At 31.2% G+C, this 27,987-nt stretch overlaps 2 protein-coding genes and 1 long non-coding RNA gene across 9 annotated transcripts; 1 reads left to right on the top strand and 2 right to left on the bottom strand.

Annotated features, from left to right (window-relative positions):
• Window positions 1-47: 47 nt before the first annotated feature.
• LOC123260156 (dolichol kinase) lies at window positions 48-19,025 on the bottom strand. Of its 5 annotated transcripts, XM_044721140.1 has the most exons (8): window positions 18,931-19,025; window positions 18,603-18,861; window positions 18,256-18,506; window positions 14,858-15,078; window positions 2,140-2,328; window positions 1,849-2,058; window positions 1,436-1,763; window positions 789-1,359 (listed from the first exon to the last, which is right to left on the bottom strand). In XM_044721140.1, exons 2-8 carry the CDS (start codon window positions 18,680-18,682, stop codon window positions 1,226-1,228), a joined length of 1,413 nt encoding a protein of 470 aa, XP_044577075.1. In that variant the 5' UTR covers window positions 18,683-18,861; window positions 18,931-19,025; the 3' UTR covers window positions 789-1,225. The 5 variants fall into 5 exon arrangements, with proteins under 5 accessions (XP_044577076.1, XP_044577077.1, XP_044577075.1 ...); XM_044721141.1 differs by lacking the exons at window positions 789-1,359; window positions 18,931-19,025 and adding an exon at window positions 48-136 and having other exon boundaries at window positions 18,603-18,902; XM_044721142.1 differs by lacking the exon at window positions 18,931-19,025 and having other exon boundaries at window positions 787-1,359; window positions 18,619-18,902.
• Window positions 136-14,430, top strand: LOC123260180. The gene is made up of 3 exons (XR_006508413.1): window positions 136-623; window positions 13,077-13,079; window positions 14,417-14,430. It is a non-coding gene; the product is annotated as an uncharacterized LOC123260180 (long non-coding RNA).
• Window positions 19,026-20,797: 1,772 nt separating the features above from the next.
• On the bottom strand, window positions 20,798-23,029 carry LOC123260172. 3 transcript variants are annotated; one of them, XM_044721170.1, is made up of 5 exons: window positions 22,581-22,856; window positions 21,877-22,429; window positions 21,674-21,801; window positions 21,367-21,571; window positions 20,798-20,981 (listed from the first exon to the last, which is right to left on the bottom strand). In XM_044721170.1, the coding sequence occupies exons 2-5, from the start codon at window positions 22,054-22,056 to the stop codon at window positions 20,973-20,975; spliced, it is 522 nt and encodes a 173-aa protein (XP_044577105.1). In that variant the 5' UTR covers window positions 22,057-22,429; window positions 22,581-22,856; the 3' UTR covers window positions 20,798-20,972. The 3 variants fall into 3 exon arrangements, with proteins under 3 accessions (XP_044577105.1, XP_044577104.1, XP_044577103.1); XM_044721169.1 differs by lacking the exons at window positions 20,798-20,981; window positions 22,581-22,856 and adding exons at window positions 21,091-21,232; window positions 22,863-23,029; XM_044721168.1 differs by lacking the exon at window positions 20,798-20,981 and adding an exon at window positions 21,091-21,232.
• Window positions 23,030-27,987: the final 4,958 nt, after the last annotated feature.

Genomic DNA, 27,987 nt, shown 5'->3' with positions numbered 1-27,987 from the left:
GATATAAAGAGTCAAAAAATAGTTGTTGTAAAATTTCTTAATTTCACTTATTTTATTCTACCGTAATAGTTAGTAGGAAAACAGTTGCAAAGTGGATTGAGTCGACCCGAGAAAGCGATCAGGTAGCCATTGTCTTCTGAAAATAAATTGTAAATTTACCATGGCAGAGGATTTTCAACTGCAGAAATTTAAGTAGAGATGTTCAGAAATGTTTTGAACCAACTACTGTCATCAGATAGGCACAGTTAACAAGACCAGTTCAGGTTTGCTTTATAATTATTGGAGTCCATTCTAGATCTCTTATAATATATTATATTTAATGTTCATTGAAGTATTACACTTTCATCATAGAATATGCCAAGATTAAAAAGATATTACATTGAATAACTAATTTATAGACCAATTGATTATTCAACAAAACAAAAGGCGCGATAATTGTTGCAGTTACAGGTAATCACGTAATAATTTGACCCACACACTTTGCAAAGAGGTACACGCTCGTTTATAAAGAAAGCAAGGTGGCGTTAAAAGAGATGATTTAAGGTAATAATACTCAACAGCTTCTCTCATCGAGACTTCTTTAAAGCCTCTGTAATCAATAAAGTGTTTAACATTTTAAAAAAGTAATTTTTTTTCTGTTTTATTCTATTATTTTTTGTACTCAAGTACTTTTTATTTTCAGGGAAATATTTTATAAATAATTTCAATATTAAAATTATGAAAATCCAAATTTTTATTTTCTTTACAAAAATATTCTTAATATTTAATTTCAGGAATGCGATTCTAATAAGAAGAAAGAATTAAGTCTATGAGTTTTGTTAAATTTCTACTATAAAAAATAATTTATTATTGTAAATGATTATTTCATCTATATAGATAGTAACCGTTATTACCGATTTGAGTAAAAAATGACTATTTTTGTAAAAAATCTAATATAAAGATAGGAAAATGCATATTAAATGACTTATTCCTCCGTATCATCTTCAAAAGTTAGATTGTTGAGTAAATTTCGTCGTCGCAATACTGAAGAATATCTTAAAACACTCAAAACAATAATTTTTTAGATGATACTTGATAGAAAGTTAATTATTATTATTTTTCACTCAATTGTTATTGGTTTTGTATTAAAATTTATAAAAATTGAACATTTCACTCAAGCTTCTTTGTTCAGACTTGTGTTAGAATTTGTTATGTACAAATTATTATATGTAAAACGTAAAAATGGTTAAGTTATCAAAAAAATATATAAAAGAAGAGGTAAAGCAAGATTATCAACTTGATTAGTTCGCGCCTCAATAATTGATACTGCAATTATTGCAAGAGTACTTTTAACAAGAACCCATCCACTCGGAATGACGCCTAAACGAGTGGAAGATCAATATATTTAATATAAAAGTCAACATAATTCAAATGTAAGGATTTATCTATAACTTACCTATTATTGCTAATCCATAAATGAATAATAGCTGACCTAGAACACAAGCGATAGTGCCTTCTACTGTTTTTGATGTTTCTGGCCATTTATGTGTTCCATATTTACTGCCAATGAAACTAGCTGCTGAATCGCCTATTCCTAATACGGTGACTCCACTAATTAAAGGTAACAAACCAATATTACTTGATGGCATCCATAAAGGAAATGATAAGCCAACATGAAGATATAATGGCGTTAACGAAATTAATGAATCTTTTTCATCTACAAATGCTGAAAATCCAAGTTTTAAAACTTTATTCAGTGGCGGTAAGTTTATCAGTCGCATTAGCTAAAAATGAATATTCAAATGATTAAATCAGATATCATATTCATAATTATTGAATAAAACGATGAATTGCTATAGGTTTCAATACCTCAAACATCATGAATAAAATCATAACAATTCCACTTGCAAAATAAAGTAATGTTGGTTCCCATATTAATCCTGGAGTGTATACTAACACTGCTAAAATATGAAAAGTTTTTCGTTCTATCGTACTTGCTGATGATTCAGATAATATTTGATGAGTTATAATAATAATTCCAATCAACAGACAAACAATCCAATACATAATCAAAAATATCTATACAAATAAAAATGTAAAAAAATTAATATTCTTTTATAATTAATTAAATGACACTTAGATAAATTTTTCAATATTTACTTTCCTAAAATTTCCGAACACAAAAAAAAACATCCATAATAATGGACTTTGATCCAATAAAATATGTAACACAGGTATTACCACCAGTATCAACAGTCCAAAAGTTATTGAATAAAATAACTTTGCAGATCGTAATTTAGGATAAAAGACACAAAGTATAGATAATAATCCAATGTAAAGAATGCCCACCTAAAATGAAAATTGAAATTTTTTTTGAAAATTTTTTTTTTCAAATGAAAAAAATTATGAATATAAAAAAAAGAAATACTCGTCTAGATTTCGGAAAATTATAAATAAAAATCAGAAAGTAATTAAATTTGTAAAAATTTTCAAATGAAAAATACTTGATCATAAAATTTAATTTCAAATTATAACCCGAATATTTATTATTTGATCTTTTGAAAAAAATACTCGTTTAGAAAATTCAAAAATCTAGACGAGTATTTTTTCAAAATTAAAAAAAATTTTTTTTTTTCCAAATTACAGGTTTTTTTATTTTTAAAATGGCGGGTGTCGGCTAAATTCAGGGTCATCAGAAAATATGGCATTTCAGGAAACTTACGAATTGACTTGCATCATACCTAAAAGAAAGAAGATTACGGGTCAAGATTATGGATTTCATCTCCAAAGAATTAAGGGCATCGTCTGATGCTCCACAAGAATCATCTTGGACTAATACTGTTCTGAATATTTTTAAAGTTCATAGACAATATATTAATTGAGGAGTTTTCGCATTTTTCTGATGATTGAAAAATATTTAGGTACATTAAAAATGATGGTAACATAGATACTATACAAAAAAACATTTAAAAATTATGTAGATAGTGTAAATTAAATAGCTTGAAAGTGAATAAAATATATTAAGTGAATAAATATTAATATCGAGAAGTGTGTACTATGATTAAATTTAACCAGTGCATTGTAACTGAACACCACAAATATTAAATTTGTACGGAAATTACTTATCAATTTAAAGGAATTCGTGATTATTATATTTTTGTAGATAGTAATACCCGAGTCAAAATTCGAGTTCCGTGTTTTAACCGTAAAAATGTCCAAACTCTTTGAAGTCTAATATTCCTGATAGCCATCCAATTATAAAAGTTAACGTTAAATTGCAATCCAACTTTTATACAATCTAGGGCTGGAAATTGACTTTAACTTTTATCAAAATGTTGTAGTAAAAGTCTTGATGTGAACTTTTAGTGAAGTTGGACAAAATGAGTGAAAATACTCATTGATATGGCAGATTATCAGAATTTACAGAATTTGTCTCTTTTTTACATCGGTAAGTAATTTATCGGTAAAAAAACGAAGCACGATAAAAATTTTTTACTACCCTGATAGCCAAGTCAGTCGCAACTTTCCGTCGATTTACTGCCGCAACTTGTCACCAAGTTGGCGGCAAGTCTTGGAAATGAACTCGGTTGTTCACCAAGTTGTCGGCAAAAATTGCTTTCGATACTCTTTCGCACAAAGTTGACGACAAGGTTCTCAAAAAATCTGGCGACATATTGCGGCAGTAGATTGGTCTTGTTTTTCTCAGAAACTTGTAGCCACCTTGACGCCAACAGTTACAAATTCGGAAGTTGACCGCAAGTTGTCGCTAAGTTGGTGGCAACTATCTGACACCAACTTGGTTGGTCTGAAACTGTGGCTATCAGGGATACTGACGTGACAAAAAAATCAATAATTTATGGTTAAGCCGGGGAGCTGAACCCGAATCGTCTGGTTACGAGCCAAGCTCACTATCAAATGAGCCATCTGAGACAGACATCACGACTACGATTTTAGTCACTTATACCTGACACAATATTTCTATAATGTATAAAATGTAAAATTGTATTTGCAATTATGAATATAAAGTGAGTGAATTGAATTAATTTAATAGTTTTTTGTTTTTAGCTATGACATTGAAGTTAGCAATCACTTGACTATTTTGTAATTTTTTTTTAACAAATAAATTTGTTCCAAAAAATTATTTATAAAAAATTGCATTTTTAATTTTTATAAATTTCTACATGTCAATTTTTTTTCTAATTATTTTTTACCATAATTTACTTGTTAAAAAAAATTCCTAAAATTATCAAATGTCAACTAAATTAATTTTCATTTTTAGCTTTAAAAATGTAAAAAAATGTTTTAATAATTTATTAATAAAAATAAATATCTAAAATTATGTGATGTTTAATTTTCTTGAATATAGAAATACTCTGAAACCTTTTATAAAATTATTTACAAAGCATTAAAATTTTTTTTATCGTCCTATTATTTTTCATTAATTTTTTATAAGAAGTGATTGACAATTAACTTGCAAAAAACTTTTTTAAATCATGGTTTGCTAATCAACTTGAAGGTCCAAATAAATATAATTTAAAGTAACATTAATTTTTCTATGAATTTTACAGTAATTTTTTATTAAAAAATCATTCTAACTTAACAGGTGAGACCATCTTTTTCTCGCTTTGCTCTCACGGAGTTCAACGGAACTATCTCTGTCGCACTCCCAACAGCAGAGCAATTGCAGTTTCGATTGGTTTCACGAAACGAATGAAATTTTTGAAAAAAACGCTTTGTGGTGAAATAGTTTATTAAATTATCTATTATCTCTAAAAACGTTTTTTCAAAATTTCCATTCGTTTCGCTAAGCCGATTGAAACTGCAATCACTGGTCTCGGCTGTTAACAATAACTTTTTTATAGATTAAAGTTGGTTAAAACTTGGATTCAAATTGCGGCAGTAGATTAACGTTAAGTTACTATACAACTTCAACACAAATTGTATATAACTTTTACTGTTGTAATGCACCTAGTGCATCCAGCAGGTGACGCTACCTGTTATTAGAGCGCTATCTATTATGAGAGCGCGAATTCAAATGAAATATTCAAATTAATAAATAGTAATTGATTAAAATTAGTTAAATTTTATATTCGAAATAAATATTCAAATCATTTATTTAATGATTTTACTCTTACCATTTGTAATAAACATCTTTTAGTTAACTCTGTTTTATTTACAAAAGAAAATAAAATAAAAAAACATATTTCGGTACAAAAGGACATTGTAACCGAATTCTCAGAACCCATAAAAAGTACTTGAATAATTCAAGGACTATTTCTCGCCACATGGAACTTAAAACCCTATGAGGAAAAGTCGTAAAAGACACGTGTGAAATCCAATAGACCCTTGTTCTAAAGTAACAAAGAATAATACAAAACCATATGTAACTAAACAAAAATAAGATTGTTAAATAACATTTACTGTTAAAATCTAACTTTATATAATATTGTAGTTAAGCAAAATTAAGTTAAAATAATTAATAATTATTATCTTGTATTTAATTTATAATTAATAATTATTATTTAATTAATTTACTATTAATTTATTATTAAATCATTATTTAATTATTATTTAATTTATAATTAAACGATAATGTCTATTCTTTTATACATGATAATAATTAAATTGACTTATAATTTTATTAGAAAATCCGATTGTAAAATAATAGAAATAATATTTAATTCAAGTTATTAATTAGTCAAACTCAAACATTAATCCAACATATTATAAACAATATAATATATATATTTTCATGTTATAGTTTATCATAATTTTTATTGTAATTTAATTTCAAGTTAATTATAAGTTAATTTTTATTATAAATAGATTTTAAAAGGGTCTGTTAAATTAATAAAAATAGTTAAATAAACATAATGACTGTATTGCTAAAAGTGTATATTAGTGGTCTAACTTTCAGGCCGACAGGCTGAAATAAATATATATAGATATAGAGAAAATACATGTTAGTATATAAGGATCATTTATATGTAGTAGAAAATGTGTGTGCTTATGTATTCCTTAGAGTGGATGTATGTATGGAAGTTATGGTGGGAGAAGAACGGACTTTGAAGCTCTTCGGAAAAACTATGTAACGACACTTCTCACCGAGAGCTTAGATTGCTAAGATCACGTCATTGTAAACCTCAATTTCATATTTTGAAGCTTTTTAATATTTTGTCAACTTGAATAATAAATTGAAACCAACTAAATAATTTTGATCAAAATTAAATAATGTCTAAATAGAACTCTTTTATTTAAAATTATTCCTTTCCCGCGCTGAAACTGAGTATCTTAATACTCCCGGGCGAAAGAACTACAGTAAGTAAAGTTTTCAATAAATAAAAATAACATCCACTAGATGGAAGCATAACACTGTACAAGTTTTGGAGTAAACTTAACGTTAACTTTGACCAAATTTTCGATACTACAAGTATTTTTATAGTAAGTGTGGCTATCAGGGATGCCGCTAAAAATCAAGTCTGTTTTGACCGTACAAGACAGTATCGGAGAATAAGTACGGTTAAACCAGACGTACGCAGGTCTGTTTTGACATTAAAAATTTCCAAAAGTATAATATTATCATTATTAATATTATTACTATACTTGTCATCTTGTTGATTATTATTATTTTACTTGCCATCTTGTAGTTCTTAGGCGCGAAAATTCAAATTAATAAAAAATAAATTTTTATGAACAGTTGACATTTAAAAATTAAAAATAAATAAATAAATAACAATAAAAATAATAATAATATTAACCTCAGAAAAGAGGTTTTTTTTTTCAAAAATTTGGATTTTGAAAAAAAAATTATTCTATTCTAAATTCAGCTTAGTTCACATATTTTCACTACACAAAGTTTTAAAATATATAAGAATTTTAGGTAATTGTTCAGATTCACGTTTTTAAAAGTAAACTAGTTGTCGCAATTTAAATGTTAACTTAAATTTTGCTTTGATAGAAAATCGGCAATAAAATTCATCCGCTTAGCCTATCAATTTTTGGTAATTTGTTTCGTATTCTGTGGATAAAAATAAATAATTAAAAAAAAAAAATTTCGAAAATATTTATTTTTTGATATTTTTTCAAAATTTTTTTTTTATCCAACACGACGTTTTTCATATTGCACGCCTAATAGCGCGAAGCGCATGAGGTTATGCTTTATACTCGACTCGTCAAGGTCAAGCAATTTTGTGATCTTTAAATGCCTCTATCACAACCATATTACACTTATACAATGATATAAGTAGATGAGCACCGAAAAAACACTTAAATTAAACCATCTTTTACTTTCTAAAAGCATTTCATGCTGCTATTTTGAAAAAAAAAAGTTTTGAAAAAAATTTTACGTGGACGTCCGGATGTCACCCCATTTTGAATGTACCAACGATTAATACCGAACTAATTGATATTTCAAGACCGGACTTTTTTTATTAGTTTAAGGATTCGATTAACTGGATCCGTATTTCATATCAGTAGCCTAGTTTACGTATTTTTTTTTTTAAATTGAAATTTTATTAAAATTCACTACGATACAACCGTACAAAGCCAAACGAACTTTTTTTATTTGTCACGTAAAAACTATGGCGCCACTTGATCAAGCTAGATTTTTTTAGACTGCGTGGGCATATGACAAGAAAAAAGGGCGCCGATATTTATAAAAAAAATAAAAAATACTCTGTAAAAAATTACTTAATTATAATTTTTTTTTTTTTAATCAATTACACAATTAATTTTTTTCTTAAAAAATGAATGAGCGTTATGAGGCGTGCACTTTTGGATTTTCCAAACTTTTTTTTTTTATTCTAAAATTGAAATTTTTCGCAATTGTTTTTTATCCAAAAATTAAAATTTTTCAAAAAATTTTTCTATTTTAGATTTACTCCTATAAAAAAAAAAAATATTTTACAAATAGAAAAAAAATTTTTTTTAAATATTAATTTTTTGATATTTTGTTAAAACTTTCTTTTAACCCAAAATTTGATATTTTTCATAATTTTTTTTATCCAAAAATTAACATTTTTCAAAAAAAAAATTTGAAAAATTTTTCTACTTTAGATTTACTCTAAACAAGAAAATTAGGAAAACGGTTGACCCTGAAGGCCATCCCTGCAACTTGCGGCTCATTTCGTATCTAAGCGCTTAAAATTGCATTTATGATGTTTTTGAGCTCTTCGAGCTCAGAAATACAGTTTATGTGTTATTTTGAGCTCTCCGAGCTCAAAGAGGTAGCTTTCCTATGCTTTTGAGCTCTTCGAGCTCAAAAATCTTATCAAAGTTCGATAAAACACGATTTTTTTAATTTTCAAACTGCCATAATTTTTGAATGAATAAACCGATTTGCACGCGGTTAGCGGCAATCGATGTAGTTTTTTGAGCTCTATAAATAATTTTGAACGAAAAAAATTGATCTGATTAAAAATTTCGTAGTTGTTACAAAAAAACTTTTTTTTCGATTTTTTTCGACAACGATATCTCACGAACGCATCAACCGATTCTGACGCTTTTAGTGGCGATCGATGCGGGTTTTCAAGGTTAAGAGCTGATGAGTTTTTTAGGTCGATCGGTTCGGCCAATTCGGAAATATTTAAAAAAAATGAAAAAAAAAAACAACTCTTTTTTTTCACTTACTTTTCGATTTCTCGAAATCTACTGGTCCGAATCGGTTCCAACTTACAGGAAATCTAAGTTTGGCGAAGACCTTTCGAATGACACCAACTGCGATCAAATCGGTCAAGCCGTTCAAAAGTTATAAGAGGTTTACACACACACACACACACGCACACACACACACACACACACACATACACTTGGGGCAGAGGAGAAACTGCTACCAGGCGCGTCTCCCCGTAGCGGATGGGAGAACGCTCGCTGTACCTGGTACAGAGGGTAGGAGCCAAATAAAATACGTTCCCGTGGACAAAACTCCCCTTTAATGGGTTGGTCACACTAACTGACCTAACAAGACGATCGTTCCCTGCTGTGACCCACTGGGAGTGACCGGAACCTCGTGTCGTAGTTTCCGACGATGCAGGCCACGGCTGATGTGAGCTTGCTCTGCCGAGGTGTAAGTTGCAGCAGTGGATCAGAAGCCAGCCACTTCGGGCCTTGATCAGGAAGTACGCATGAGTGTTAGAGATCGGAATCTTCACCGCTCCGAGCGAGTCTAGTCCGTCCGTGTATTCCGGGACTGGCTAAGTGTCGGCTAGGCCTCAGGGAACTGGGGTAGGAGTACTATCTCCGAGGGTACACCCGTTCCTAGTTATGACAACCCGCTCCACTCCGTACGATGCGCTGGTGAATTTAAAAGTATGAGTAAAATTCAGGAAAACAACAATAGTGAAAACAGGCCTCATGCCCAACAAGCAGCGATTGAAGCAAGCGCTGAAATGAAGCGGTCACAAGCGTTTGAACGCCTTGAAAAGCTGACCAGTGAGCTAAATGACTTCATCCAATCTAAGGTCAATATCCACAAGGAGATTAAGACCAAGACGACCAGCGTAGCCAATGCCCTCCAGAGATTCAAGAAACTTGATGAAGAACGGTGTTTAACAGTACGACGCACTTCTCGCACTACACCGGAGAGAAGCATTCAAGGAACTGTCGTGAATGAAGAAGCAATGGACACTGGAGCCGAAAGTGATGGTGAATCAGTCGCGGAAGACAGAATCAGAACTAGCAGCAAGTCAACTAAGAGAAAAGATCGATCTTCTCCCGACCCAACGATCTGCCAAGTTGTGAAGAAAAAGGACCTGAAACCGAGCCCTCCGAAAAACGCGGCAGTGCAGAACGCCGGAAAAAAAGAGGTGACTGAATGGCAGAAGGTCCAATCCAAGAAGGAGAAGAAGGAGAAGAAGGAGCAAGCGAGAGAGCGGTTACCAAAACAACCGGTGAACAAATCTCGGCCGGAGCCTAAGCGGGAAAAACCGCGAAAATTCACTAAACCAGATGCCTTAATTATTCGACCCGTTGAGAAGGCAAAATATGCCGAGATACTGCGTCGGATTAAAAAAGATGTCCCACCAGATCAGACCCGTGACGTCGTTGACAAGGTTCAAAAGACGAATAATGGGAATATGCTCATTACGCTTTCCAGAAAGACCGCAGACAAAGGACAAGCTTTGCTGAAGACGATCAAGAGCATCCTTAAAGAAGAAGCGCAAGTCATCTGTAAAGGCCCAGAGGAACAGCTTGAAATCCGGGACATTGACGACGAAACAACTAAAGACGATGTCCGGAAGGCCTTACAAGAGGCAGCTGGAAATGACTACGAAATACCTGAAGATGTCATTAAAATTCGTCCGGCCTACAGAGGTACTCAAACTGCTTCGGTACGATTGCCAGCAGCAATAGTGCAGAAGATACTTGGAAAGACAGGCAAAATAAGGATTGGCTGGGTAAATTGCCGTGTCAGAGCAATTAAGACACCACTACGATGCTATAAGTGCTGGTACTTTGGGCACACTACTGCCCAATGTAAAAGCGAAGTCGACCGATCTGGGCTTTGCATCAAATGTGGGCAAACAGGTTATCAAGCTGCTCAATGCCCAAATAAAGTGAAATGTGCGTTATGTGCGGAAAAACCTGGCTCTCAGGACACTGCTCACCGGTCTGGTTCTGGCCGATGTCCAGTCTTCCAAGAAGCACTCCAGAAGCTGACAAATAAACGAACATGAGGATACTGCAGCTTAACATCAATCACTGCGAAGCTGCGCATGACCTGCTTATGCAGACAGTACGGGAATTAAAGCTCGACGTTGTGCTTTTATCGGAGCCATATAAACATTTAGCTGGACAACCTTGGGAGACAGATATCACCACGAAAGCTGTGATCTGGGCTTGTGGTAAGCTCCCTTTCCAGAGTGTAGCTACCAATGGCAGCGCTGGCTTTGTAGCAGCATTAGTAGATGGCATCCGTTTTTACAGCTGCTACGCACCACCTAGCCTCTCAATTGCTGAGTTTACTGACTTCTTGGATCGACTGACCGAGGACGCGAAGCAACATCATCCAGTGGCGATAGCCGGGGACTTTAACGCCTGGGCAGTGGACTGGGGCAGTAAGCAGACTAATGCACGAGAAAGAGAGCTGCTAGAAGCTCTTTCTACACTAGATGTAGTCTTGCTCAACAGTGGTGACACGCCGACCTACACCAAAGGTGACGCCAGCTCGATTGTAGACGTCACTTTTGTCAGTACCAGCCTTGCTAAAGGTAACACTAACTGGAAGGTACTGGACATCTACACTGCCAGTGACCATCATGCGATACTCTGGGAAACGTCAAACGACCAGAACCTTCGGGGGCCTATCAAGCAATTTAACACCGTCGGTTGGAAGGTGAAATCACTTGACCCAGAAGTATTGCTAACAGCCCTCGATAGTGATCCGATAGAGACTGGATGTGCAGAAGAACATACTAAGGCCCTGATGATGCGAGTAACACAAGCTTGTGGTGCCAGTATGCCTCGCAAACGTGTTATGAATTCAAGACCTGCGGTACACTGGTGAAATGATCATATCAGCAACCTTCGTAAAGAGTGTCATCGAAAGAGAAGAATATCACAGCGTGGCTATCAACGACCTTACTCTGCAGTGCTGATTGCAGAGTACAAAAAAGCTCGTCGTGAACTTAATAAGGCCATAAAAGAGAGCAAAGGAAGATGCTGGAAAGAGCTCATATACGAGGTCGACAAAGACGTGTGGGGTCGGCCGTATAAGGTAGTCATGACGCACCTGAAGAAACAACAAATGCCGTCACCTACGTGTCCCCAACTCCTTCAGAAAATCGTCACTGCACTGTTTCCACAGCAACACAGTCTTAATTATCAGTCAACGTAAGATGAACTGGACGACATTCCACCTATCACTGAAGAAGAATTGTTGGAGGCCTGTAATCGGGTAGGAAATAATAAAGCGCCGGGATTGGACGGAATCCCTAATATAGCCTTGAAAACCATCATAAAGGCAGCACCAACATTATTTCTAGACGCTTACAACGCATGCCTCAAGGAGGGGACTTTTCCTCGTAAGTGGAAACAGCAACGGTTAGTACTTTTACCTAAAGGAAAGAAACCGCCAGAAGAACCGTCATCTTACCGACCACTCTGCATGCTAGATACGGCGGGTAAGATATTTGAGCGTATCATCCATCAGCGAATAGATGCTGTAGTCGACCCACTCTTGGCAGACAACCAGTATGGATTCCGGAAAGGACGATCAACCCTGGACGCGATCAACCTGGTTGTTAATACGGCCAAAGAGGCAATCGCAGGAACTAGATGGAAGGGTGGAACGAAGAAGTACTGCCTGGTGGCTGCCTTGGACATCAAAAATGCTTTCAATTCCGCTAATTGGGACTGCATCATGCAAGCTCTCGACGAGAAGAACGTGCCAACATATCTTCGCAGACTAGTGATTAGCTATTTTACAGATAGAGTGCTGAAATACGATACAAAGAATGGTCCGAAAGAGTATGATATAACCGGTGGTGTGCCACAGGGCTCTGTTCTTGGTCCACTTCTGTGGAATATCATGTATGACGGGCTCCTGAGACTGAAGCTTCCAAGATGTGTCAAACTGGTAGCGTATGCGGATGATGTTGCCGCAGTGATCGTCGCCAAACACCTCGACGAGATTCAACATCTGTTTGACATCACTTTTGAGAAGATCAACCAGTGGATGGATACAGTGAACCTACAACTGGCCAAGCAGAAGACCGAAGCAGTGCTTATTACCAGCCGAAAAGAAGTTGAAACAATTAAGATTAATGTCGGTGACCGAGAAATCACATCACAACCCCATATACGATATCTGGGAGTGATGCTTGATGCCCGACTCAACTTCAAGCAGCAAGTGGAACACGTCTGTACGAAAGCGTCAGTAGTGAGAGCTAGTCTCGCACGATTGATACCGAACGTCGGAGGCCCAAAGCAGAGCAGGAGGCTACTATTGTCATCAGTAGTCACATCGGTGCTCACCTACGGAATATCAATTTGAGCTGACGCACTAGAGGTGCAAGATTCATGGAGAAAAGCTGGACCAATATATCGTATGAGTGCCCTACGAGTTGCAAGCGCCTTTCGAACAATATCAGAGGAAGCAGTATGTGTCATTTCCGGAACTCTGCCGCTTAGAGTTCTAGCTGAGGAAAGACGGAACCTTTACCAACGAAAGAGGTCAACCACACTAAGTGCCGAGGAACTCAGAGCTGAAGAACGGCAGAACAGCATCGCACGATGGCAATCGCAGTGGGACGCCGCGACAACAGGAAGATGGACACACCGTCTCATACCGAAAATCGACGTTTGGATAAACCGGAGTCATGGCGAGGTCAATTACTATCTGACGCAGATGTTGTCAGGACATGGATGTTTTCGGACGTATCTTCACCGCTTCAAGCATGATGATTCACCGGAGTGCCCGTCCTGCCCAGGAATCAATGAAGACGCGGAGCACGTTTTCTTTGAGTGCCCACGATTAAACCCACAGCGCGATGAGCTGGAGATGATCCTGAAGAAGAAAATCCAACCAGAGACAATATTAGAAGCAATGTTGTCATCAGAGGCTGCCTGGAACGCCGCAAACACGTTTGCAACAGAAGTCCTTAAAGACTTGCGTTCCATCGAAAGAAAAAGAGCGAATGACAAAAACTAGAAGAAAGGTAAAATAATACCTAGTTACCAGAAGGAAGAGCAGTCGCTATATCCTCCCCCCACGAAGTAATGCCTAACGGCGGTTTCCATGAGGGATTAGAGGAAAGAGGAAAGGGGTTTAGGGTTTAGTGGGTAGGGGCGTTAGCGTCGAGTTTTAGTATGACGCTGCGTCGAGTCGCCACATATCCAGGCCAAACAGCTACGCCTAGAATCCGTAAAAAGGATTCCCCCCCCCTTAAAACAAAAAAAAAAAAAAAAAAAAAAAAAACACACACATACATACATACATCATCGTGGAAATGATGAAAAATCAGGAAAGCTTCTTAGGGCTTAAAACGTCGAGATTTGTTGAAACCTCGATTTTTGCAAAACGGAGTGAAAACAATAACTTCCCGATTTTTGAAAATCTTCGATTTTCTTAGCGAGAAGTTCAAAATATCCACTAAGTGAAAAATAATCTAATCATGTTGATTTCACACCCCGAGCTATAGTGACCGTCGAAATAAACATCAGTGAATCTTAAAATTGAAAATAGAAGTATAAGATGAATAATTGAGAATAGGAAATTAAATTTCAATTTTTGTTTTTAAAAAGCACAAAAAAAAGTAGAAAGAGAAAAGAAATTGAAGAAAAAAATTAGGACGACGGTTGACCCTAAAGGCCATCCCTGCAACTTCCCGCTCATTTTGTACTTAAGCGCTCAAAATGACACATTACGTTTTGAGCTCTTCGAGCTCATAAATATTATTTTTGTGTCATTTTGAGCTCTTCAAGCTCAAAACTCTAATAGCAGTTTAATAAAACACAATTTTCTGAATTTTCAAACGGCAATAACTTTTTAATGAATGAACCGATTTTTAAGCGGTTGGCGGCATTCGACGCAGTTTTTAAAGCCCCATGAAAGATTTTCAAGTTTAAATCGATCGAGCCATGAATTTTGAAGTAATTAAAAAAAAACACTTTTTTCGGTTTTCTTTGGCTATATATATCTAGGTATATCTCTGGCTGATGAAATAATATAGTTGACATTTTTTAGTGTTTCTGCAAATAAATTTAAGTGTCGTTAGGAAATGAATATGGTACACGGAAAAAAAATTGTATGAAAAATTACAACTGTCACATCATAATCCAGAACTAAACTTTCAATATCTTTACTTTCACAATTTTCAAATATAAAATTTTACCTTATGTACTACAAACTTATCATGCTGGCATTAATAAAATTTCTCACCTGTAAAATTGTTGTAACGATGTCATCATCATGCAAAGGAGGTAAATGATATCGTAAAGATAAATTTGCTCCACTCGATAGAAGAAATAGTATAACTCCATGCATTACCACAATACATTCACCTAATGTAAAGCATCCCGGTAAATAAGTCATCAGTTGTAATACTCCCCAAGTACTTAAAGTTCCAACTCCTAAACCCCAGATTACACTTACTAATAAATCTGCAATAAAGTATTACAAATGAACAATAGTATGTAGTTGTAGTTTTTTATATATTTATAGTTAATATTTAATATTATAACGTCCCTTAATTTCTACTTAAACCTTGTGACTGCATTTTTTATGATTGAAAATTATTAATCGGCAGCATTGTTTAGTATTTGAGGCATTTCAGGCCAAATCGGACACCATTTGACTTTGCACCTTCGATTTTTTTTAACAATTGGTTATGTTATAGTATCACTTGAGAAAGGTCTCACTTATTTTTTTCAAGTTTTCTTTTTAAGATAGGTGATCACTTTGAAAATTAAAAAAAAAAAATCGATTTTTTTTGTAGAATTTTCTAAATCCTTATACTTTTAAAAATCACCTCCAAAAATTCGAATTCTAACATAATGAAATTCGTGAAAGTGTGTGTGCGCTCCATATAGGCGCTTGATAGCGAGTAAAAACTTTAAACGCGTTTTTCTCAAAACAATTTTTTTTCAAATAGTGGACAGTTAATCTCTGAAACTACTTGATCGATTTCAATGTTCTTGGTCTTGTTTTGTTCGTTGTGATGTTTTATAAGCCAATCTACCACATTTTGTCAAAAAAATTCATTTATAACATTTTTTTTTTTTTTAGCACAGAATAGTTAAAAAACTGGGTTTTTTTTTATTAAACATCCATTTCTTTTTTATTTTTTGACAAATTGCGGTAGATTCTCTCATAAGGGACCTTTATTTTGAATATGCCGTACTTTTTTTTATTTCTCATATTCACCAATCCTGAGATTATCTGTCCACCATAAGACAACATTTTTGTTAAGCCTCGACTTCGGCGGCTCCTGAATAGTTAAAAAATGAAATTTAAAAGAAATCAAGTATTTTTGTATTTTATAAGCTTCAAATAAAAATTTAAAGAAAAATCATCGTAATATCTTATACAGGGTCTGAAAAAAAAGTTATTGAAAATGTTGCATTTTTTAGGCTTTCAGAGTGGTCACCTTACCTTAAATACACTTTTGCAATAAAAAGTTTTTAAAATTGAATGTCAATAAATTTTTTTATTTTTTACTCTACAACTTTATAGCCTAGGTGGATTATGGGGTTACGATGATGTCTATTTTTTTTTTTCAAATTTAAAAAATTTCATATTTTAGTACCAGAAGTTAACAATAAACTTCTTTTCAGGCCCACCAGTATTCAAACATCAACATTTTATATTAAAACCTTAAAAATTTAATTGACATAGAATTTTAAAATTGTTGTTAATTTTCTATTCCAAAAGTACGTTTAAAAAGAAAAATTCTCAATCGATAACTCAAAAACGGCTGAAGAAAAAAAATTGAAAAAAATAAGAAAGACCTCTCTCAAGTGATACTGTAACATAAAAAATTGTGATAAAAATCGAAGATGCAGTAGTCAAATAGTGTCCGATTTGACGTGGAATGCCTCATTTACATTACGAAAGTATTTACTTAGCAATTGTTGCGCTTTCTGTATTTTTGTAATTTCTTTTAGCTCGTGATTTTTTCTCTTTTTGTTGTCGATAATTTTCATTTTTTTACTGATTTATCTTTACTTCTATGCATAAAATTATCCATCAATCCCTCCTTGCTATAAAAAATTTTGTAGCTATTTTAGGCAATAAATAATGAACAAAAAAACTATTGCGAAAGTATTATTAATTATTAATTATTAAAACTTTAAATATAGAATAAAATGCACGACATCAAAAGTTTAATTTAATTTAACTCTCTTACCTGCTTTTATTATAATGAATTATAACAATTATTTATAGAAATTATTTGATACTCGCGCCTAATTACTTTAGAGCTGTTTCCATTTATGCACTAAGTGTATTTTAATCATGATACTGAAATCAGCCGACACCAGACAATTTTTTCCATTTTTATTACAAATTAATCATAAAAAAAATAATTTTTTTTTAAATTTGTACTTAATTTTCAACTTCCCGCTAAGAAAAATTGAAAATTTTTTTTAATTTGGGAAGTTAATGATTCACCCCGTTTTGTGAAAATCGAGTTTTCATCAGATCTTGACGTTTTAAGGTCACAGGAAGCTTCCCTGACTATTCCCGCGGTGGTGTCCGTGTGACTGTATGTATAGATGTGTATGTATAGATGTGTGTGTGTATTTATGTAAACCTCTTATAACTTTTGAACGGCTCAACCGATCGGATCGAGATAGGTAACGATCCAAAGAGTATCATTGCCATTAGGTTTTGCGAAATTTTGAATCGATTCGGTTCGTTAGATTTTGAGCAATCTCAAAAATAAAATTTTCAAAAAATCGTTTTTTTGGAATAACTTCTAAACGACTCCACCGATTAATTCCAAAAACTAATCCACTCTTGAGCTTGAAAAACCACATCGATTGCCACCAGTCCCGTCAAAATCGGTTGATTCGTTCGAGAGTTATCGAAAACGAAAAATTTCGAAGTGTTTTTTTTATATAACTTCGACATTTCTTTTTGGATTGTTTTTGATAAAATGAAATAATTTTCGGAGCCCAAAAAACCACGTCGATCGCTGCCAAGAACGTGAAAATCGGTTGATTGTATCGTGAATTATCGTCGCCGAAAAATTTCGGAAAAATTGAATTTTTCAAATTTCTCTAAAATTTTCGGTTTGATCAGTTAGTGTTCAAAAGTGTATCATAGAACTTGAAAAACTGCGTGGAATGACGCCAACCGCGTGAAAGTCGGTTGATTCATTCAAAAGTTATTGCGGATGGAAAGTTAAAAAAAATAGTATTCTATAATGAAATTTCTATCAGACTTTTGAGCTAAAAAATAGTGTTTTATTAAACTGCTATCAGATTTTTGAGCTCGGAGAGCTCAAAATGACATGAAAATTATATTTTTGAGCTCGAAGAGCTCAAAAACGTCATAAGTGCAATTTTAAACGCTTAAATATGGAATTAGCGGAAAGTTGCAGGGATGGCCTTTAGGGTCGACCGTTTTCCAGATTTTTTTTTTAGTTTTTGGATGTGATATTTTTGAATGAAAGTTTTGTTTAATCATTTAGTTGATATAAAAATCTGACAGATGTCTGTTAATTTCAGTATTATTTTTAATTAGCGATTTTGCAGTTACGAGATTTAGGTAGAAAAGTAATGTTAAGATCTAATTTTCAAAATTAATTGATATCATTGAATAACTGTAATAGATACCTTTATTTGCCCAAAGTAAATACAACATTGATGTTATACTGGCTGGTAGAAAATACAATAGCTGAAAATCTTTACTAGATGTATCTATATAAAGTTGTAATATTAAACAAATACAGCTCATAATCAATCCTAATCCTGTCAGTCCAGTAAGTAAACATATTTCCGAATAACTACTATCTTCCTTCATAAACGTTATTAGAGCACAAGTGCCCATTAATAATCCTAACCATAACCCTGAATTTGATTTGGACCTATAAGAAAAAAATTATGAATTATTAGAAAAACAGTCAAGGTTAAGTTTAATTTCTTTTTATTGTAATACTTTGAAAAGTGTGACATATAATTACCGGTGTATTATATTACTTTTTTCTAAATTTTGTAAAATCTTGAGTTCAACAGTATAATATGTCATTGTAATAATTTCCATAATTTTTCTTCAACACTTGTGAAAAAATAAGTTCTCACGTTAATTGATACCAACAAAACTCTACATATTTCCCCCCTTCGTCTCTTGCTTGTACAATCGCGTTCATTAATCCAAGTTTTTCAAGTTAAGAGAAAATGATTACCCGTAGAATTAAAAATTACTGATTAATCGTTTCGGAACTGAAATTTTATTGAACCATGAATACCGAAATATATTAATTTACCCAAAATTGAAAAAGAAAAAAGCACCATAAAACTTGATCGTGGAATTAATTATGATTACTCCATGTATTTGTGAATATAGATATACAAATAAATAGAGTGATCATATTCATATACTGGTACGTGCATCTATTGGGGCTTTTACCTTACGTTATAATATATCTGAAAATGTTTCAGATGTCGCTGTTGGCGAAGTAAGCGGTGCCCTGATAGCCACCTTACCTATAACTTACTGTCAATCTACGTCCGCAATTTGAAGCAAACTTGACGGAAAGAGTTGGAAAAGCGAGCGATTACCTATTAGTTACCTATAATTTACTCTGCAAATAGACGTAAAAACTTGCTGTACAAGTATTTCCATCAAATTGTAGTAAAGTTGAAAGGAAATTTAACTACAAGTTTGATTGTTAACTTGTATTCAAGTTGCGGCCGTAGATTTCCGTCAATTTGTTTACAACTGTTGTTGTGAAGAATTACCGCCAACTTGATGTATAAATTAACCGTAACTGCTGGAAGTCAACACTCAGAAAGCGCTGGCTATCAGGGTGGTTTTCAATACTTCCAAAGTTCCAATTGATATTATGTCGGCAACTCCTGTTGTCGGTATTTCTATTACATTCCTCTAGGCCGATACACGGCATCCCTATGAGAGAAGCTGTTGTGTACTAGCCTTAAATATGGTGTCACCTATGCAGTTTTGTTGTAGTTAACCCGTCTCGTGCTGCCACCAGACATAGTGTTGCCAACACTGATCCACAGATTCGGTAGAATCTGGCGCCAAGTTCCGTTCAAATCCGTTGTAAACGGAGCGCCAGACTACCGAGTGTGTTTACTATAAGCAGAACGGTATTTCGAGGTTGCAAAATTTTATTTAATTCGACGGTACTTCTTGTTCCTAAATTTTATATTATAACAGTAATTCATACTTTATTTTACTGATATCAATTAATTATATTCAATTATAACCATTAATTTACTTGAAATTATTAAATTTTATCAGCACAAACTATAGCAAGCTCAAAAATTTCGATCCTGACTTTTTTTTATGGAGGGTAGAGGTAAGGAGCACACACTCTGTGTTACGAAAATGTCCCCTGAATCGCCTTAAATTAAGATGGCGCTGCTGTACCAGAGGACCGTTTTTCAAAGAAAGCGCCAAAAGTAGTTAAGACTACGATACTCAAATTAAAAAAGAAAAGATGAACATCCGCCTTTTGAAGCGGGATATTCAAAATATCATACGATGACGTTAAAGTTCGCAGGAATAAGATAACTTTTTCGTAGTTATTTATTTAAAATAGATCGTAAAAAAATAAATAAGTAAAAAGTATGTAAATATTGTTTTCAGAAAAATTTTTTAGTTACAAAAAAAGACCCAGGATAAAAAAATTATATATGAATCATATGTCGTTTGTATATAATAATAAATAGTTCTATAAGCTTATACATGGTTATAATTATTAAAAATATGTTGATAAAAAATAATTAATAAATTAGATTTTTAAATCTTTTTGCTAGAAATAATGCTATATAATTTTTGTTTATCCGGGACGTGCATTAATTTGAGTATTTCAATATTACGAAAAAATAAATAATTTGCAAAATGCAACCAAAGGACGAATAACAATATTCATAAATAATATAGTCGTATAAAAATTTTATTAAGATCAATAAATTAACGAAAGTGCAATTAAATAAATGTTTTAATAACTATTTAAAATTATTTAAAATTTTTTATTCTCAATATAACCTAATCTATTAGTGATTCTCCATATAAATATGGAATTAAAATAATTTATAGTTGGCTATTTGGGTATGTTTAATTAAATTATTTTTTTTACAATTCTTTAAAAATTATGTAAATCTAAAGAAAAAATATTAAATAAGTGTTGTATACAATTGATTGTAAAATTTTGTACAAATTTGAAAAAATTATAAACAATTAAAAAAAGTTATAAACAATTTGGTGGGAAATTGCCCACATAATAAGAAAGTTTGATTTTCGCATGCTGTCGGATATCCAATTATGCCTTTTATACCCAATTATATCTTTAATGCCCATAGTACTGTTAATTAACCTGTTGGAGAAAACGATATAATATCCTAATATAAAATTCCTAATATTTCCTAATATAAAATTGAGATGAAATGTATGTGGCATCAAACTATTCGTAACGTGATTGGTCGAATATATCATAAGCATGAAAATATATGCAAATGCTATAATCAGGCGCGCGCTTGCGCGCGCAAATTCAAATTCTAGTTAAGCATCTGAAAACAATATATTTGTTTTGCTTCTCGTTCGATTCCCATACCAGAAACTAATATTCTAAATAAATATAAAAAAATTACTGCAAGTTACGTATTAACATACAACAATTGATATATTCAAAGCTAATAATACTTATCAAATCATTTGTAGTGAATAAAAATTTTTAATTAGAAACATAAATTGAAACTTACCGCTGTTTTCAAACGCTTGCATTTTTTCTTAATGTTTCTGGCCTGACTTTTACATGCGATTGATTTTTCAAGAAAACTGCTTACTGCACTTTTTCGGGTTAACAATTGATTGCGTAGATAACGACAAGATTGGCATCTCGGATTCATTTGCATCCTGCGATAACTTTCACACCCTACGACAACTCCTTTACAGTTCTTTGAGTATCTGAAAATAAAATTAACAAATTATAATAAAATTGAAAGATATTAAAATATTTCATTTGTAAGCGTAATTGTTAGTTTAATATCTAAAATTTTTAAATCTTACTTTTTAATATCTATCATAGTACCAACGCAGACAGGCCATTTTTCAACTGACTTTAAGTAAGTATAAACATCATCCAATGCTGTAATTTTTGTATCCATAGTTATTTCCTCGTAATTTGAACATATTACCTGCGAATAATAGTTACTAAAGAAATTTGATATGGCAAAGAAAAAACAATAAATATAAATAATTTGTATACATACTGTAATAGATAGATCGTGATTTATACGTATGTGATATTTAATCTGCTTGGTTTCTGGATCTACTCTCATGAACTCTAATCCATTTGGCTTGTTTGAAAAAGACCAAAATTCAGGCAAAATTGTAACATTTTTCATTTGATCTATGAAGTCTCTTATAGATTTCTGAGAATCTATAGTCATTATAACCACGCTGTTCAACAAAAACTTGCTGCATCCCCTTGTCTCTGATGTTTAAGATTTTTTGTTGCTGTGGTTGTTGATATTCTTCATTATCATTAAAATGAACTTGTATCGGTTGACTGTTGACATTTATAGGTACTTCAAGGTGTTGTGGTGATTCTGAATGGTATGTATATTGATGCTCGACTGTTGGCAAAGCTCCTTCTAATAATTTTTTTTTTTTTAACGGCAGAATATTACTTTTGCCATCAATTATAATATTATCATAATTTTTCACTTCTTCATCTTTAAAATGCATCTGACAAATGTAGTCTGAATTTTTCAAACTTATACCCAAACATTCAGTCCATTTTTCCAATCGCTGTGATGTTTCCTATTCAACAATTAATAAAAAATTTTAGAAATTTGAAAAATTAATGACCTAAACAATTACTGTTGTGTAAAAATAATATACGTAGGAAAAATAAAGATAATTGCTTAAGGTTTTTTATACTTTTAATAAATAAATAAATTTTCTTACGTACCGTGGCTTGGAAAAAAGATAAAAATGGCATATTTTTCTTTGAACCTAAACTTTTGCGACCACTATCGCAATTTTTTATTGCACAAACTTTACCCATCATTTAATAATATTTTAATATTATCTTTTAATAATTTAAAATACACAATATAAATGTTTCAATTTACTTTTTAGCTCTACGTCCACAGTACTTTTTTCAGGTTAGATAATTTATTTAACTACGATAGCCGTTCAAGTTTCAATTACAACACATGTAATAACTACTTTAGTCGATGAGAATACTTACAATTATTTTACTACTTCCAATCGGCAAACTTCAAGCCATCTAAAACAGTTAAGTTCAGATCATACCCTCCACTACACTAGCGCCATTCTGGCCCCTTTATTTAATGCTATTTTGTGGACACTTTTTGAGTCTAAAGGCCATATGAGTGTATGCTCCTTACCTCTACCCTCCATACTTTTTTTCGATGTAAAAAGTGACATGCCACAGACTAAGTAATTCGAGAATGCATGGTAATCCTCCAATAGATGGGAAACTACAGTTAAAAAAATAAATTTCACAGCTTGCATCTACACCCGCCAGGATGCGCTGGAATTATTTTTACATAAACTGTAGCTTCAAGGGAATAGTTTGCTATAAAAAATGCAGCCAACGCGAGATTTAAGTTAGTACCAATTGCAAATTTTTATTATAATTACAAAAAATACTGAAATCCGAACAAAAACAGTTTCACTGTAAAAAAATCGCGCCAAGAGCGCCAAGTCCACGTTCATAAGACTATTAAGAAAAAAAAAATTTTTTTTTTCTTTATAAAAAGATATAAAATAGAAAAATTAAAAAATCCAAGTAACCGATATGATTGGATATGATTTTCGGAAATTAAAAAAAATTTTGTTGTAAATTTAAAAATTAAGAAAAAAATTTTGGAACGTACTTGCCCTGATTAAGAAATCTCATTTGGAATGATTCGAAAAGACGCGGGTTTAATCATTTCAAATCATCCCAAATTGTCAGGATGATTTGACTTTCAAGCATAAATTTTACAACGAATCATTTTATATCATATCAAATAATAAAAAAATGTAATATTATTTTATGATTTAAAATGATTTGAAATGATTTCAACTTTCAAATCATTTTGAATAATATTGAATGATAAAATAATATTATAATTTCTGGTTTTCTAGATGATTTAAAATTATTTGAAATGATTTCAACTTCCAAATCATTTTGAATAATATTGAATGATAAAATAATATTGAAAATTCTGGTTCTTCAGATGATTTAATATTATTCGAAATGATTTCAACTTCCAAATCATTTTGAATAATATTGAATGATAAAATAATATAGAAATTTCTGGTTCTTCAGATGATATAAAATTATTTAGCATAATTTAAACGTTCGAATCATTTTGAACAATATTGAATGATAAAATAATATTATAATTTCTGGTTTTCTAGATGATTTAAAATTATTTGAAATGATTTCAACTTCCAAATCATTTTGAATAATATTGAATGATAAAATAATATTGAAAATTCTGGTTCTTCAGATGATTTAAAATTATTTGAAATGATTTCAACTTCCAAATCATTTTGAATAATATTGAATGATAAAATAATATTGAAAATTCTGGTTCTTCAGATGATTTAAAATTATTTGAAATGATTTCAACTTCCAAATCATTTTGAATAATTTTGAATGATAAAATAATATAGAAATTTCTGGTTTTTCAGATGATATAAAATTATTTAGCATAATTTAAACGTTCGAATCATTTTAAATAATATTGAATGATAAAATAATATTGAAAATTCTGGTTCATCAGATGATTTAATATTATTCGAAATGATTTCAACTTCCAAATCATTTTGAATAATATTGAATGATAAAATAATATAGAAATTTCTGGTTCTTCAGATGATATAAAATTGTTTAGCATAATTTAAACGTTCGAATCATTTTGAATAATATTGAATGATAAAATAATATTATAATTTCTGGTTTTCCAGATGATTTAATATTATTTGAAATAATTCCAACTTCCAAATCATCTTAAATAATACTGAATAACATTGAAAGCTCGTTTGAGTAATTTTAAATTTTATAAATTTCTTTTAATATTTTCGATCCCAGAGTGATCATAATCATTTAATTGTTATTAGTTTGATAAATAGAATGGTAATGAAGGTGTCGTTATAGGGATACAAAAGATTGAATTGTCATTGTTACATAGGTATAATCTTATTTTTTATTGAACCTCAAAACTATTGGGTTGTAGACATACATAGTCAGTCATAGAAATCAAAGATAAATTTTCTACTCTAATAAATACCATTTTTGATACTATTTTTTTTATATCTATAATTGTAAATTTATTTTCCCACTCTTTTATAACAAATATATGTTCAAAAATATCAAATTTTTCTACTGCAGCTACTGTTACCTTTACTTTTTAAATATTAAATAAGGACTTGACAATTTTAATATTATTTTTTGATTTAATATAATTAAAATAATTTAATTTGATAAATTATTTCTAATAATAATGTCGAAAAAATAATTTAAAATTAATAGAAATTAAATTTCAAGTTATTTTGAATTAATTTAAATCATAATTTTACAATTTTTAAGTATTTAAAATGAGCAATTTTTAAGTATTCAAAATGAGCAATTCTAAATCATTTCGAGTTATTTTAAGTCATAAAGTTATGGTTCAAAATTATGGACAGCTAAGAATTTTGAATCATTTTAAATAATTTCAAATAATATAATTATGATTTAAAATCATATACTACTAAAAACTTTGAATAATTTTGAATAATACAATTATGATTCAAAATGATTCAGAACTAAGAACTTTGAATCATTCTGAATAATTTTGAATAATAAAATTATGATTTAAAATTATTCAGAACTAAGAATTTTGAATCATTTTGAATAATTGTGAATCATAATTTTGTGATATCATACAATATGAAATTATTAAAATTTTTCGAATCATTCCAAATCATATTTCTTAATCAAAGGGTGGTGTGCGTCATTGTGTATTTCAATTTTTTTAAAGTCCTAGTAAATAGATTTTACGAATTTCATTAAAAGTAAAATATTTTGCAACCACGCACACTAAATACGTTCCAAAATTTTTTTTTTTAATTTTTAAATTTACAACAAAATTTTTTTTAATTTCCAAAAATCATATACAATCATATCGGTTACTTGGAGTTTTTAATTTTTCTATTTTATATCTTTTTGTAAAGAAAAAAAAAATTTTTTTCTTTCTTAATAGTCTTATGAACGTGGACTTGGCGCGATTTTTTTACAGTGAAACTGTTTTTGTTCGGATCACCTAGTAGGCGGTTTCACCCGCGTCTTGTGTCATAGCGTTGAGTACTTTCAGCCATATTGTGTCGCATAAAAATTTTCATAGTTAAAATAAATCCTTTTCACGCACTAATTAAGTTTATATCGGGCTTAAAAAGTGACAAAGAGTACTGAATAATAATATTAGTTCACCAAAAAATTCAGATGGCTCGGGAGAGCGTCAATCGGGAGAAAGCAGCCGGCATGCAGATCCCTGATTAAAAAAAAGTATTGAAACGTATTGAAAATGTTGGAACTTCAATACTTTTCAATATATCCAATCCGTCGATTTTTTCGGCAAATTCAAAAAATAAATCCCTATCAATATTTTATAATCCATAAATAATTTGTGAAATTCTGGTCATAGAGAATATTAAGAAATATTGGATTGTATAGAAAATTTTCTATTTTTTTTAATACGTTTCAATCTATAAAAAAAAAATTATTTCTGGTCACCCCAGGGATTGATAAATATTGAAATTGATTCAAAACTTTGAATATTTCTCAATACTTTCCAATCCAAAAAAAGACCTCTATTTCTAGTTTCGCCAGGGATTGATAAATATTGATGTGCATTCAAAACTTTGAATATTTCTCAATACTTTCCAATCCAAAAAAAGACTTCTATTTCTAGTTTCGCCAGGGATTGATAAATATTGATGTGCATTCAAAACTTTGAATATTTCTCAATACTTTCCAATCCAAAAAAAGACCTCTATTTCTAGTTTCGCCAGGGATTAATAAATATTGATGTGCATTCAAAACTTTTAATATTTCTCAATACTTTCCAATCCAAAAAAAGACCTCTATTTCTGGTTTCACCAGGGATTAATAAATATTGATGTGCATTCAAAACTTTGAATATTTCTCAATACTTTCCAATCCAAAAAAAGACCTCTATTTCTAGTTTCGCCAGGGATTGATAAATATTGATGTGCATTCAAAACTTTGGATATTTTTCAATACTTTGAATATTGCTCCCTAAATAAAAAATTATCTAGATTCATTAACAATTTTGAATTTTTTCTCATCAATTTCTATGAATGAATAAATTTTGATTTTTGATGCTCTCTAACAAAAAATTATCTAAATTCATCAACAATTCTTACTACTCTCTAATTTATTTCTATAAATAAAAAAAATTGATTATCAATGGCTTTTCAAGTAAGTAATTTTGAAATTCATTCGAATTTTCTTAGTGCTTTTCAAACATTTTTAATCAATCACTAGATTTTGATATCTGGTGGCTCTTTTAATGGAAAATGATTGAAATTTACTTGTGTCTTCAAATTCTTTTCAATTAATTGCACTACATAAATAACAAATAATATCAAACTTTTAATTTATTCTTATCAAATTAACATGGTGTTGGTCGTTAGAATTACAGAAAATTTTATTGATAAAAATTACTTTATTTTCTTTATTCACTCTTACATAAATAATCCATAAAAAATATTAAAATTAAATAAAAACATATTTACAAAGCCTAATGCAAATATTACTTAACTTTATGTGCTTATTTGACAGATCTTAGCAATAAAAAAGGGCTCCATGACAAAATCTCCCTGAAATTGCAGGTTAAGATTGAACTTTTTAGTAGATTTCATAGAAATCTAACTATTGCATTTGTCCTCATGACGCAACTTTTGAAAAATTTTGTTATTTTCTGACTCAGTTCGTCAAGCTGATTCAGAAAATGCTATTAGTTTCAAAGTTCATATATGTATGTATTTATATATATATATATATATATATATATATATATATATATATATATATATATATATATATATATATATATATATATATATATACGATACTCTCTTTACTGACTTATCCGGACGATAGCGTCTCTAATTTATAATGGATCTTTTCCAAACTCAACATACTTAATCTTTAGACGGATACTAAGGCCAAGTTCAAAAGATGAGCTCAAACGTTTATGTAGTTCAGAAATTATATGATTTCAAAATTTTCAAAATCATAAAAATTTATATTTTGGCGGATTCTTTCGCGGATAACTTTTGAATGAAATAACTGA

Source organism: Cotesia glomerata, linkage group LG2 (genome assembly GCF_020080835.1).
Source record: "Cotesia glomerata isolate CgM1 linkage group LG2, MPM_Cglom_v2.3, whole genome shotgun sequence".
Lineage (NCBI taxonomy): Eukaryota > Metazoa > Arthropoda > Insecta > Hymenoptera > Braconidae > Cotesia > Cotesia glomerata.
Note: the sequence above shows the minus strand (reverse complement) of the source record. Positions and strands in the feature narration are given on the sequence as shown.

What these genes read in the sequence shown, in the direction of transcription:
- LOC123260156 (XM_044721140.1), bottom strand. Translation starts at nt 18,682, where the DNA reads ATGGAAATTATTACAATGACATATTATACTGTTGAACTCAAGATTTTA. An exon ending in TCGTTACAACAATTTTACAG is followed by an intron (nt 2,329 to 14,857) that starts GTGAGAAATTTT and finishes TTTTCATTTTAG; the next exon opens with GTGGGCATTCTTTACATTGG. An exon ending in TTATGGATTAGCAATAATAG is followed by an intron (nt 1,360 to 1,435) that starts GTAAGTTATAGA and finishes CCACTCGTTTAG; the next exon opens with GCGTCATTCCGAGTGGATGG.
- LOC123260172 (XM_044721169.1), bottom strand. Translation starts at nt 22,056, where the DNA reads ATGACTATAGATTCTCAGAAATCTATAAGAGACTTCATAGATCAAATG. An exon ending in ATCACGATCTATCTATTACA is followed by an intron (nt 21,802 to 21,876) that starts GTATGTATACAA and finishes TATTATTCGCAG; the next exon opens with GTAATATGTTCAAATTACGA. An exon ending in ACTATGATAGATATTAAAAA is followed by an intron (nt 21,572 to 21,673) that starts GTAAGATTTAAA and finishes TTTTATTTTCAG; the next exon opens with ATACTCAAAGAACTGTAAAG.